Raw genomic sequence first — 13,224 nt, 5'->3', positions numbered from 1 at the left:
GTTATGCGCTTAAGGCCACCGGGGCTGATTGGAAGCAAACGCAGCACATTCTGGGTAGCAGGAGCTCAGTGGCATGTGGAAGTTAGACATAATCGGGGTTCCAACTTTTCATCAAGTGGCACTTAACTTATATAATTTCTCAGAATAATGTAGGTCACCTCTTTTGATTTGCTTTCTGATTTATTGCAATGAAAGTGTAAAATGTGTAAAATGTGTTTAAAACATAGCCAAATTGATCAAATTCACTCAAAACAGAGCATAAGGGTTATAATATTATAACGAGGGGTGGAAAATACTTGAGTAACTGTGCTTTGTACTGTACCTATGTACTATTTTGAATGATCTGTATTTTACTCAAGTATTATTGCAGTTGAATAATCTTAGAAATTAAATTTACAAGAGCTAAAACTCACTTTTTACTTCATAAATTTTCATTTTGACTTTCAAAATACACGTTAAAAATCTCAATCTTTAAAAATCTCTTTTTTTTAGTAAAAACTGCATATCTGCCTTTAAAGAAGTACATTTAGTTAACTGTAAGTTTGGTAAAATGGCTACATTTGTATTTTAGCTAGCTAAATTAACCAGCTAGTTAAGTGCTGCAAATTAGCTTGTTAAATTAGCTAGAAATTAGCCAAGTAATTAATTCAGTAATTAGATAGTTATGTTTTGTTTTCATTGTGCCTTTGCCTTGATTCCAAAAGAGCTATTACACAAGACAGTGAGACAAATTCTAGGTTTGTCTGAGTTAGCAGAATAGTTTCCTTATGACTGCTTGCTTAGTGAGCTAGCTAGTCATGCAAGGTCGGGCATGATGAACTTATGGTCAGCCCTTTTTTTTACTTTCACTAATGTAGATTTTTCCTCCATACTCCTACTTTTAATCGAGTAAGATTTTGACACAGTACCCTGACTATACATCAACAATAAATTTAGTAACACTTTCTATGAAGCCCATATTCATAACTGCTTATAATTCTTCATAAGTTGATAATGATTCCTTGTAAGCATTATATAAACATAGAAAGTGTTTTTTTTTCTTTTTCAGTAACGAATGGCACCAGTCACTCTCCCACCGCACTGAACGGCGCTCCCTCTTCCCCCAATGGCTTCAGCAACGGCCCTTCATCCTCTTCCTCCTCTTCGCTGGCCAATCAGCAGCTCCCTCCGGCATGCGGCGCACGGCAGCTCAGCAAGCTGAAGCGCTTCCTTACAACTCTGCAGCAGTTCGGCAACGACATCTCACCTGAAATCGGCGACCGTGTCCGCACACTCGTGCTGGGCCTTGTGGTGAGTCTGTACACACACACATATACACCCCATTGTGGATCTGGATCATGCTGAACATTTACGGCAAGTCCAAACATGCAGAGATGTACAGACACATGGTCTAGATTTTGCTGAGCATTCACAGATACACACACACTCATTTACTTTTAATTTATGTTGTTTTTTTTTAGACACACAAAAGGGTACACATGGACAATGTTCAGACAGCCAAAATGCATACTTGTACAGTCATAAACATTCAGCATATGTAGATAAAAACACTATAAATAACATCATGAGAGGAATAAAGATGGAGAAAGGAAACAGGGATGATATCAGCTGGGGTTTAATAGAGGAAATAATGGCCACCACGGTTGGTATATGTCAGGAGCTGAAATCTGAGCATTGCCACTCTAGAGCCTTACTGTAATTCTCTCTGCTTCAGGGATACCATGACATTTCTAAACTTACACTTTGACCCCAAATTCCTAACAAGCATACAGTTTATGAAAAAGCATATATATGAATTTCAGTGTACTGTACTTGTTACAACAAATACTTTCTATCTTAAAGATCTTTCTATCTAGAGTTAAAGGAAAAACTCCACCCTGAATGACTTGTTTATTAAATTCTATAATTACCATGCGATCTTCACTGACATCCAAGATTTATTTTGTAATGAAATTTATAATGAGTTGATTTAGCTTCATCTCTACCTAAACAGAGTGATGCGGCAGAGCTTTAGTAGTCTGTCCAGCTCTCTCACCTCCTCATCTGTACACTCTGCTGAAACAGATCAGTTCCAAACCGTCAATTTTCCTTTTAATACCGCCATCAACTCTGTCGTAGATCACTAACTAGCCGAGCTGATACTCTGCATCATATTTGAAGCCAACGTTCGCTGTCTCCACTACTTCTTCACTGGATTTCTCACTGATAGAAATAGTCCATAGAAATTTTGTTTTTAGGAGCTAACTGCAAAACCTGACCACTACGTATGAAATTTTTTCTTCTTAAATACAAACCAGCAAATTAGCACCAGAATCACTAAGTGTGTCACAAATATTTCAATATAAACATATTTAATGTGTTTGAGGGTGGATTTTCCTTTAAGACGTTAAATGATGTGGGCTGGATGGTATCTAAACATATAGACAAATAGGAGCCAGAATTTCTATTGTTTCTATTGTTTTGTTGTAAGTCAAAAAAATGTCAAAGATTCCTATAAATAATGCTACAAGATGAGCTGACTTGTTCATCTTTCGTTCATCTTCATTAAAGTATTTCATTAATGTATTTCATTAATGTATTGGATCTAGACAACTACAGCTGCGTCTAGCACAATGTTGTACCTGTTCTATTATATCATTGAAATTGCAGAAATTACAGACCACACAGCTACGTCTAAGAAAGTAATTCCTGTGAATAACATCAAGCACTGAAAGAAACAGTGTTAAAATAACCGTGCCTGTACCAGAGGAGGGCCGCTTTAATTAGCCAGTCGGAAAGAAGGCTCCTTTTTTCTGGCACGTGTTTGTTTATTTTTCACAGTGTCTACACGCAGAGGGATTCTTGTGTCCCCTTGGCTTGCATCGCTCGCTTTAATACACTCCCCTCTCTGCCTTATTGAAAAGAGTGACACACTTAATTAGCGCCGGCAATGCCGGAGAAAAGCTCAGGAGGCTCTCTGGCTGTCAAAACAGGCCGCTGCAATCTGGGCGAACAGATGTAAGCCTAATGTAACAAAATTCAGGTCTGGGAAATGAGGTAGAAAGCTGCGTATTTTTTTCTCTCTCTCCTCCAACACAGTCCCTCTGTCTGTCTCTCTTTCCCTTATTTTTTTTCTCACTCCTCCTTGGAAGCAACATCTTGAAAATTGAAAATAGTGTCACCGTCCTGTCAGTCTGTTAAAATGAGATAGAACGGCGAGAATAGGAGTGAAATTAGTCGCTTCTCTTTTTTTTTATTGAGATAGGAGCTGCACTGAGCAGCTGGAAGGGGCGATATGTGCAAAGTCGGCAGAGATCAGAGAACAGAGAGAACCAAAATCTTAATTAAACAGATCAAACTGCAGCTTTTCCACCTCTAATTAATGCACACAGTGTCCTGCTACATGCCTGTTATGATACACATTATCTTACAAGCAGACAGTGAGCAGCAGCTTAGTGTTAAGTTTAACACTGATATTTTGCAACTGCCAAATGTGCTATACATGTATCCTCATGCTTATAGTCAATATTTGTCATTCATTATGCTACATTATGCTTTCCTTATGCCTCCCTTCAAAGCCGGCTGCAGCACTCTGTTGTTCTGCCTCCAATAAGCAATATTATCACATAATGTTTTCCACATGCACACTCTCTTTCTCTCTTTTTTTTTTCCCAGAACTCCACGTTAACCATAGAAGAATTCCACTCCAAGCTGCAAGAAGCGACCAACTTCCCCCTCCGACCTTTTGTCATCCCGTTTTTGAAGGTACGGCACAAGCCAGCGATCTGGAAAGCATTTACAGAGCCCAGACACAGATGTGCATATTTCTTATAGAGCATTTTTTTTGTTGTTTTTTTTTTTCTTTCTTTCTTTCTTTGTCTCTGTGAGTTCAGGAAAGCAAAGTGTACAAGCACAAATGGACTCATGGTTTCCCCTTGAGTTTGAATTTCCTGTTGATAGAGACCTAATTTTGTTTCTCTTTTTTTTCGAGGGATGTATCAGAGACCGAGTACAAGTACATGTTTTTAGGTACTCATCAATACCAAAATGACTAACCTACTTAGTACTGATCAATCAGGGGTGTTACAGAAACATGTTATTTAGCTCTAGGTATGTTTCCTTGATTTATATCGTGGTCATGAAATACACACACATGCGTGTTCATGCACTTAGGCTACTAGGCCCGTTCTTTATAATGTTAGCTAGTTGATTTTAAATGAAGCATTAGCTACAGTAGTTACATTAGGTATCTTGAATTGAGTAGAGTTGCAGTGTGCAAGTTTTGATTCAATTCTGAAAAAAGACTTCTGCACAGCTGTAAGTAAAGTCCATTTTTGTTTTCATCAATGACCGATAGTGGCTGAGTGTCAAAAACAATATACCGTGTAAGCGCTGTTATTTTCACTCACCCAGCATTGTACTGTATTTCTCGCCTAGCCAGAGTGTGCTGCTAGCAGTGAACTTCTCATACTGAGTTTTATGTCTAAGAGGTTTTATCACGTAACTTGCATCGTAGTAATGCTGTAGCTTCTTCTCCAGAGCACAGTTTGCATTCAGCGTTGCTTTGATTGCCATCATTTAATCGTGAAATACATCCAGATTTTGCTTCATGTCGTCTGTTCATTAGCACGACAACGTACACTCGGCTTGGTATCGGAGCAATTTTTTTTACTAGTGCAAGTAAATGTGCATGTTATCAGGTCCATAACAGGACCAGTAATGATGCATCCCATGCATCCCTACTTTTTCTATTTTTCATTTTTTCTGTTATAGTTTATGTGGAAAAGATGGCTGCGAACAGTGTAAAACGTGCATACCAGGTTTAGCTCGGATTTAGCACAATGTGTCCTTTTTGTTTCACGCTGCCTGATAGACTCATGTGTTTAGTGATCGATATTTCTCACACAGTAGGAGGGCCATACACATTTGAAACCATTAGCAGGGCAACATGAGCCACCATTGTTCTCTGGAGGAACAGCAGCCTGCGCTCTGCTCTTACTCCATTTGTCACTTATTTCATTACAGCTCGCAGTGTCTGTTTACGTTGGGCCACTTTAAGTGAAATGCTCGAAAAACAAATGGACCATGTGTTTCATTCAGAATCCTGCTTAAGCATGATTATGAGTGCCACAAAATTTATGAAAGGATCAAGATAAGCTGGTCATTTGTGCTTTTAATGGAAAAATCCACCTTGCATATTGATCACATGATTTTCAATAGCATCCAAGATTCATTTTCATAGTGGTGCAGTTGCATTAAACCTTTACCTTAAGACAGTGATGCAGCAGCACTTTAATCCTTTAGTCTGTCCAGGTCTCTCACCTCCTCATCTCAAATAGACGATTTTCATTTTCAGGCTAATACCGACCATCAATGCCATTGTGCTCATTATCTAATAGATCGCTAACTGGCTGAGCCAAGTCTCTGCCATAACTAAGCACAACTGTATCAGGTAGTTGAATTTCGACTCCTACGTTGGATTTCTCATTAATATGACATAAAACATCGCTGGAAAATGGTGACTGAGAAACGAAGCACTTTGGTTTTTAGGAGCTAACAGCAAAACCTGACTGTTATCACTAATATATGAGACCATTCATACCTTTTTTCCTGTTAAATGTCATTGTAACTGCTCCAGAAGTGTCACCCTGTGACACTAGCATGGCACACAAGCACTAATTTCTCATGGGAATGACGAAAATACCGTACCAGCCAACAAATTACCACAGGAATCGCTAAGCACATTACAAATATTTTAATATAAAACTATTTATTGTGTTTCAGGGTGGAGTTTTCCTTTAAACTGGACTCATTTGTCCTTATTTGCTTAGAAATGACAGCTGTTATGCAGCATGCCTGAACTCCTCCCTTTTTATGTAACCTTTATCCACTCCCCCATAACATCACACACACACACACACACACATTTCATCAGCACACACCCTCTTGCCTTTAACAACGAGATAAGCCATTAAAACAGATTGAGTCTGTGTAGTTTACTACAGAGAGCGTGAGGGAATGGGGTCTCTCGATTCACTGAGTGCAGAATGTGGCTCCTATCATAGCGCACGGGATTCTGTCTCATACCCTGGAAGCCCCGGGCGGCTTTGCACTGCAGAAATTGGTCCCATTAGGGGTCGCTGATGGATGCAGAGAAACATACCGGGCCACTTCCCCCTCTCCAGCTCTTCCTCTCTCTGCTCCGTCTCTCCATGCTGTGCCATATGGTTACTGTATCATCCAGTCGGGAGGGGTGCTATCAAAGATGCAACTTGTGTTCTCACTCTTTCTTACTCATTCTCTCCTGTCTCTCTGTCTTCTCTCTCTCTCTTTCTCTCTCTCTCTCTCATCTAATTTTAGTGCTTTTCCTCAAAGGAGCCTTTAATGACAAATACCATATGGCTGTGGGAACGGGGGCTTTTATAAGTGCACAGAAGCTCAGCTGCAACAATGTGCATTAGAGGCGTTTTTTTTTGTGTGTGTGTGTGTGTGTTGTTTTTTTTTTCATTAGGCTAATGTCATCTAATGACCCTCCCTTCAGCGTTTGGTTTGAGGAGAATTGCTTACTGGAAGGGCAACATGCACAACGCTAATGATGTAATCGGGAGTCCGCACCAGCTGAATGCCATTGTGTTTATATTGTTTGTGTATAATTTGTCTAAATGGCCTTTAGATGTTACATCAAGATGTTATGTCTGATAAGCACGTGCTAGCAGTGGCCTGAGTTGAAGATTGCAATAATATGTACTTTCCGGCTTTATTGCTAGAAGATTATTACAAGAAGATTGTATGTCCAAGCAGCGGACAAATAGACTTAGTTGGCTAGAGATCACCCTTTTTTTTTCTTCTCGTTCAACGACCAAAGGAAGAAAAAAAAATATTCGCTATAGATTTTCACAAAAAAAAAAAAAAAAAAACATTTATATGTATGTATGTATGTATGTATAAAATGTGCTTCACTGTGCTGTGACACACCTCGATGCTGTAACTATAGCTCATGCTATTCGTCGTGAATCCCGCCACCTGCTGCACTACACACATCAGCTTTTACTATTAGCTGGGATGGATGACATATGCCTAAGCGAGGTATGCATCCAGTAAATAAAGTCCAGCCCAAAGCAGTCATATAATTATCCTGCTATCCAGCCAATGACTTTTTGTTGAAGGAAGCAAACGCACTGTGCTTCTACGGACATTTTCTTAGAAAAGGACAACGACTATGGCCAAGTTTATATACTCGATTAAGTCTATACTAACATACTTAACTAGTGAACTAGCCAAACTTTTTTTTTTTTTTTTACATTATGTTAGCTACCATGTTTTAGCCTGTTCAGTTAGGTTTCCACGCAACAAAAACTGGAAGCACTTGCTTGCTGGGCCAGCTAATGTACATCAGAATATTATAAGAAAGAATATTAACATTAAGAATATGTAGCATGGTCAATTTTGAGTGGTCCTCTAAACTTTCCTTTGGTGTCCCTGACCACTGTTATCTGTGGATGGAAAGAAAAAGAGATATAAAGACTAGGACAAGTAGAATTAATGTTGTATGCTGTAAAGCCTTCTAGATGAAACACTTCTGCTAGCCTAAAAATGCTCTTCTGCACCACTTTGAAATGGTAAACCCTCCAAAAAGGGTCTTGTGGACAAAGCCAGCTAACCTCTGAGCAATCAGTGCTGAAAGAGACAGGAAGGAAATGAGAGATGATGTTGCTTTGAAGAAGACACTTTCCATGTTGATGGTGATTTCACATGCCCCTGTGCCAGGCAGTGGGCAGACTGAAAGCACTAATGCATGGTTTGGGTCACAAAGTACCAAAGCAGTGCATTTTTTTTTTTTTTTTTTTTTTTACCTCCAAAGAGCTTCCCCACAATCACTGTAATGGGTAAACAATGCTTGTAAAAACCGTGGAACATGGCCAAGTGCATTGTGTTGTTTGGTCTTTGTCTGACTAATGCAGCCTTTGTCCAAACAGCCAGTACTAACCGCTACCTCCCCCTGCAGGCCAACCTGCCGTTACTGCAGCGGGAGCTTTTGCACTGTGCACGCCTGGCCAAGCAGAACCCAGCACAGTACCTGGCCCAGCACGAGCAGCTGCTACTCGACACCAGCATCACGTCTCCCGTCGACTCGTCTGAGCTGCTGATGGACGTCAACGAGAACGGCAAGAGGAGGACACCGGACAGGTGAGCCTGCAGAAGACAGGATTACACATTAGTAACAGAAATAGATCCACAGCTGTAGTTTCAAAGGCAGAATGGTAATGAATTTAAAAAATATATATGTTTTCCCATTTTAAGTGAGTCAAAGAGTTATATGTTGTGGTTGGGCGACTAGAAAACTACAGTCCCTGTGAGACTTATGATATAGCTAGAGATACTAATGTAACTGTTATGTTCTTTTTTGGTCAAAATGACTCAATTTGACTTAAAATGACTCAATTTGACTCAAAATGATTTAGCTTGAAAACTTAAAAGTGAACAAGACTTAAAGAGTAACAAGATGATATAATAGTGAGTTTTATTCCTGTTACATTTCCTACATCTCTTATTCATGAGAGAAAAAAACTTAAGGAAAATTTCCAAAATTAGTATGTGTTCTGCTATAAAAATACAGATAGATCCATTACTAAATAATATAACTAAGACTAGCCCTTTCCTGGCTGCACTGTGAAATACTGCAGAATCGTGCACCACTGGGTTTCTTTATTGCTCTTTTCAATGAGGCAAAACTTGGCTTTTCAAAGGAGAAGAGTCTGAGATAGACACAGCTGGAGAATATGGAAAGTTTATGTATATGTGTATATGGAGGTGTCTGTATCTTCTTAGCGTAATGGAGAGTCAGTGAGTCGTGCAAGCCAGTATTTTAGCTCTACAACACCCAAAGCAAACCTCAAATCTGCATGTCATTATACAGTATTTAAATACATAGTTTATACGTATATGTCATAATATAAGTGATAGCAGAAACTAACTTGTTTTGTGAACATTCCAGAAAATTAAATGTAACCAAAAATGGTTAAAAGTATGATGTGTCGCTGTTTAATAAATTAAAATTTGGAATTGTTGGTAAATAGCTGAGGTATAAGAGGAATGAAACACTTAAAGACATGCTGTCAATCAACTGTTGGGTACGTCAATTATTTTATTGTAACAGCATGCTTCACTGTGTTTATTCCTTACTTAATTGCAAATGATTTTATGCAACCTGGCTTATAACGGAGTCAGAATCCAAACTAAACCCAGAATATAAAAGCTGTTTGTTAAGGGCCTGGATAAAGAACCCAACAGTGGCTTACTAGAAATTCTGGACTTCAAACATCAATGATTTCCTAATATGAACATTACTTCCACAAGTTTTAAACACATAAAATAACTGAATGAATGAATGAATGAGCAAACAAACAAATATTCATACATACTGTACATAAATACATATATACAGTGTAGTTTTTATGAAAAAAAATTGGGTCTAATGCTTATCACCTCAAGTCCCCGAGGCTCCTTTGCTGTTTTATCCTGTAATACCTCCATGTTAGTGGGAGATCTAACGCCTTGCAATCAGAGCCTAAGGGAGAGGCTGATAACACATACAGATGAGGCCGAGCTCCCATCCCGCTGGCTAAGCGCTTCTGTTTCTGCTTAGCTCGGCACGCACCGCCTTGCCTTGACTCGAGGAGAGCAGGAAGAAAACGTAATGGTGGAATTTGAATGGGATCCACAATGTTCTTAATCACCTACTACAAAGCAGGGTCAACTTTTTCCTGATTAATATCAGAGAGGTCAGAGAGAAGAGAATGCAGGCCTTGCACTTTTCCCGGTATTTGGATGTGTGAAATGTGTGATAACGTCTATTTTTGTACAATTTTCCAACACGCACAACTTCTGTCTGTGTGAAAATGAGCTAGTATTTAAATGAGTTTGGCATAGCTTCTGTGGATTTCTTGTTATGCAATGGAAATGATGTAGAGAAACAAAGGCAAATTGAGTCTGAGTAGTGAGGGTCTTTTAAGAGAGACCCTAGTGTTTAAAAATGATATAATATTTTTACAGTTTTCCAGCCCATAATGCAGATGCAGGTACCAAACTGTACTTTTCCTTGTTGTTGGGGTGGTACCATCGAGAGTACTTTTTTTTGTACAATGAGTATGTAGATTTTACTTGAAAACAGTAATATGGTGGACCTTTAAGAATAATTTAAGGTGTCAAATTGGACCACTGATGTTCCTTTAAGACTTTATTTCAAAAGCGAATTGAAGGTACACCACGTGAACCTTCCCAAAAGATACATACTAAAGGTGTAAAGCATGTACCCTTGATGGTACCACCATTGGAGCCCCAGCAACAAGGAACAATGCTGAATGATGTCAAAAGCACTAAGGTTTTCAATATTCCAAAAGAGAAAGCAGAGGTCTTGAATTATGACCTGAAAATATATGAGACAGGTAGAAGAAAAGCAGGAGTATTTCTAAGGTGTGAAATGTACAGGGGGTAGAGGGTTCCTCCAAGCAGATGGACTGTGACGGATGAGCATTAGGTGGCCATAAAAGTGGCTCATTAGGTCACTGGGACTGTCTGAGTGCTGAGAGATGCTGAGGGGATACACACAAGCACACAAAGGTGCAAGCACACACTTTTTTTGGAGTGACAGGCATTGTAATGTCCTACCTAGCAGGGTTCGAGCTTTCTCCATTTATCCAGCGAGTTCTTCTAGACAACACCAGCCATTTATTTTTATGTCAGCTTACTGTCTCTTCTCCAGATTGTGCCTTAATAATTAGACCTCCCATCCCTTCCTCCTTCCAGAACCAAAGAGAACGGATTCGAGAGGGAGCCTCCGCACCCAGAGCACCCAAGTAAGCGGCCATGCACCATCAGCCCTGGTCAGCGTTTCAGCCCCTCCAATGGACTTTCATACCAGCCCAATGGCCTTCCTCACACTGCTCCACCACCCCCAGGCCACTACCGGCTTGACGAGATGGCTATTGGCCACCATTACAGAGACTCTTATCGCCACACCAACCACCGTGAGATCCGCGAGCGCCCACGGCCAATCGGTATGCGAAGGAGGAAGGGGTCATGGGATACTTCCTAATCTAAATCTTGCTAATGTAGTTGTGTGATGTTTAGGGTTCACTGGGGGATGACTAGGACTACAGTAGCTAAATGTATCAGCAAAATAGCATTAAATATCCATTTAATTAGTCTTAGAAATGTTAAGGTAGATTATTTGTACTGCTGGTGTGACTTTACTGCAATGCTACTGCATTATTTACGCATTAATATTTTCTGTAAAATAAGCCGTCTTTGGATTTCCAGAGTTCCTGTTCAAATTTGCCAACCAGATTTTTTTTGCCAGGATGCAGGATTGCAAGATTTTAAACAAAATTTTATGAGAAACAGGAAGCTATATCCAAAACAGGGGTAAAGATGTGCTAAAAATACATGAGCATACTGCTCTGTGATGTATGAATGAGATATATCTGAGCCTGGCAGGCCTAATTCTACCCAGAGAGAGCCTGTGCCCACAGGCAGTGCTGTAGAGGGTGGTGAGGAATGAAAGTGCGTGGCAGGAGGGAAGCGTGTAAGTGATGAAGAACATGTGTGTGAGGATGTGAGAGATGGTGTGTGTCATGGAGCAGCTGAGTGATAACTCGAAAGCAGACTGGAGCTCTGCTGTAAGGGAATCGTAGCACAAAGAATAACGAGTGCAGGCTGTCCTTTCTCGCTCTAATCTCTCTCTGTTCTTTTCTGTCGCAGGGATGCACGGTGGCACACGTCAGGAAGAGGTCATCGATCACAGACTCACAGACAGAGAATGGGCCGAGGAGTGGAAGCACCTTGACCATGTAAGAAAAGTAATAACACTTTCTATTACTACTACAAAGTTTTTGTGTATTTGTTAGTCTGTATGTGTGTGCTTGAGTGACCAGGAAATCAATAGATTTAAAAATGAATACCATTTTCAATAAAAGAATAAAATAATACATTTTATAGCTCTTTTTAATAACCTTACAATGAGTAAAAATTATTACATTACACACATGCATTTGTTGACAAATTCTAAGACCAAAAAATTTTGCCCTTTTTATGCAGAAAACAAAATAATAATGATAAATTTAAGAAAACTCCTATTTGTACTCGAAATGAAATGTAATGATATTTATACCACAGCACAGTTGAATGCCTGTTGCTGATTGGTCAGAAGATGTTTCTATAGTCCCACCTTACACAGTGAATTATATGGTGAAGTTTTCATTAAGGAGTTTATTTAGCATGTTTGGAAGGAGTCTCCAGTGTCAGTACGTTGTACAGGTAAAGCTGTTCCTTTAAGTTTTCCAACGTTACTGCATGGGTGCTTTGCGAGAGAGAGAGAGAGAGAGAGAGAGAGGCTTGTGAGTGAACATCTGTTTGTCTGTTATAATGTCAGTGATAACAGGAATGAACTTGTTTCACAGACATTCCACAATATTGAATGTACCAGTAAATGGATAAAATTATTTAAAAACTCAAGTTTTGCTTCACAATTATAAAACAGACAATACAGATAGATAATTTTGCTTCCTTGCATAAATGAATTTTTGAAATACGCAAAAATTATCTGCCAATAGAATAAGACAGTTTCAAGCTGGAAATTAATCATAATCTCATAAATCTAAACTCTAAAACTAGAAAAGTAGCCAGTGACTGTTTTTTTTTATCCCAATACTAAAACTACCCTAGTGCAGATGGAACTTTTTTTTTGAGTGAATGTTATTGTGCACATTCATTGTAAATTGCATGCCTTCATGTTATTGATTGTAGCTGTGTGTGTTCTGCAGCTGCTTAACTGCATCATGGACATGGTGGAGAAGACGCGGCGCTCGCTCACCGTGCTAAGGCGATGTCAAGAGGCTGACCGCGAGGAGCTCAACTATTGGATCCGGCGCTACAGCGATGCCGAGGACCTGAAGAAGAGCTCCAGCAGCAGCAGCAGCAGCCAGTCGAGACAGCAGAGCCCTGCAGGCCAGGACAGCAACCCTGCAGGTAGCAGCTGAATATATCAACAGTGCTTTCCAATGAGAATGAGAACATCTTACAATGAGCATCAAAAGCATACGATATATAATATAAGGATAGTGTTATTTTTTTACTTGGGAGCGACAAAGTTATGTGTGATCTCTATATAAAAATGGTCTTATGTTACTTTTTGCTAGTAAATTTTGTTTATATTGCTATAATAGTTAAACTGACAGTAAAAGATAG

The 13,224-nt window shown here is 39.5% G+C and overlaps 1 protein-coding gene across 2 annotated transcripts in view; it reads left to right on the top strand.

Moving 5' to 3' along the window:
* Window positions 1–13,224, top strand: part of runx1t1 (RUNX1 partner transcriptional co-repressor 1) — a 57,033-nt gene that overhangs the window by 33,256 nt on the left and 10,553 nt on the right. Inside the window, exons 3-8 of one of the 2 annotated variants that reach the window (XM_053231409.1) lie at window positions 1,049–1,290; window positions 3,655–3,744; window positions 7,985–8,166; window positions 10,786–11,036; window positions 11,740–11,828; window positions 12,801–13,005. In XM_053231409.1, the coding sequence (XP_053087384.1) occupies window positions 1,049–1,290; window positions 3,655–3,744; window positions 7,985–8,166; window positions 10,786–11,036; window positions 11,740–11,828; window positions 12,801–13,005 (1,059 nt within the window). Of the gene's footprint in view, window positions 1–1,048; window positions 1,291–3,654; window positions 3,745–7,984; window positions 8,167–10,785; window positions 11,037–11,739; window positions 11,838–12,800; window positions 13,006–13,224 lie in introns of both variants that reach the window. The other variant, XM_034301689.2, reaches the window with a different exon arrangement.

Source organism: Pangasianodon hypophthalmus, chromosome 29 (assembly GCF_027358585.1).
Source record: "Pangasianodon hypophthalmus isolate fPanHyp1 chromosome 29, fPanHyp1.pri, whole genome shotgun sequence".
In the NCBI taxonomy this organism is placed as follows: domain Eukaryota; kingdom Metazoa; phylum Chordata; class Actinopteri; order Siluriformes; family Pangasiidae; genus Pangasianodon; species Pangasianodon hypophthalmus.
The sequence above is the reverse complement of the archived record's forward strand: the minus strand, read 5'-3'. Positions and strand labels throughout refer to the sequence as shown.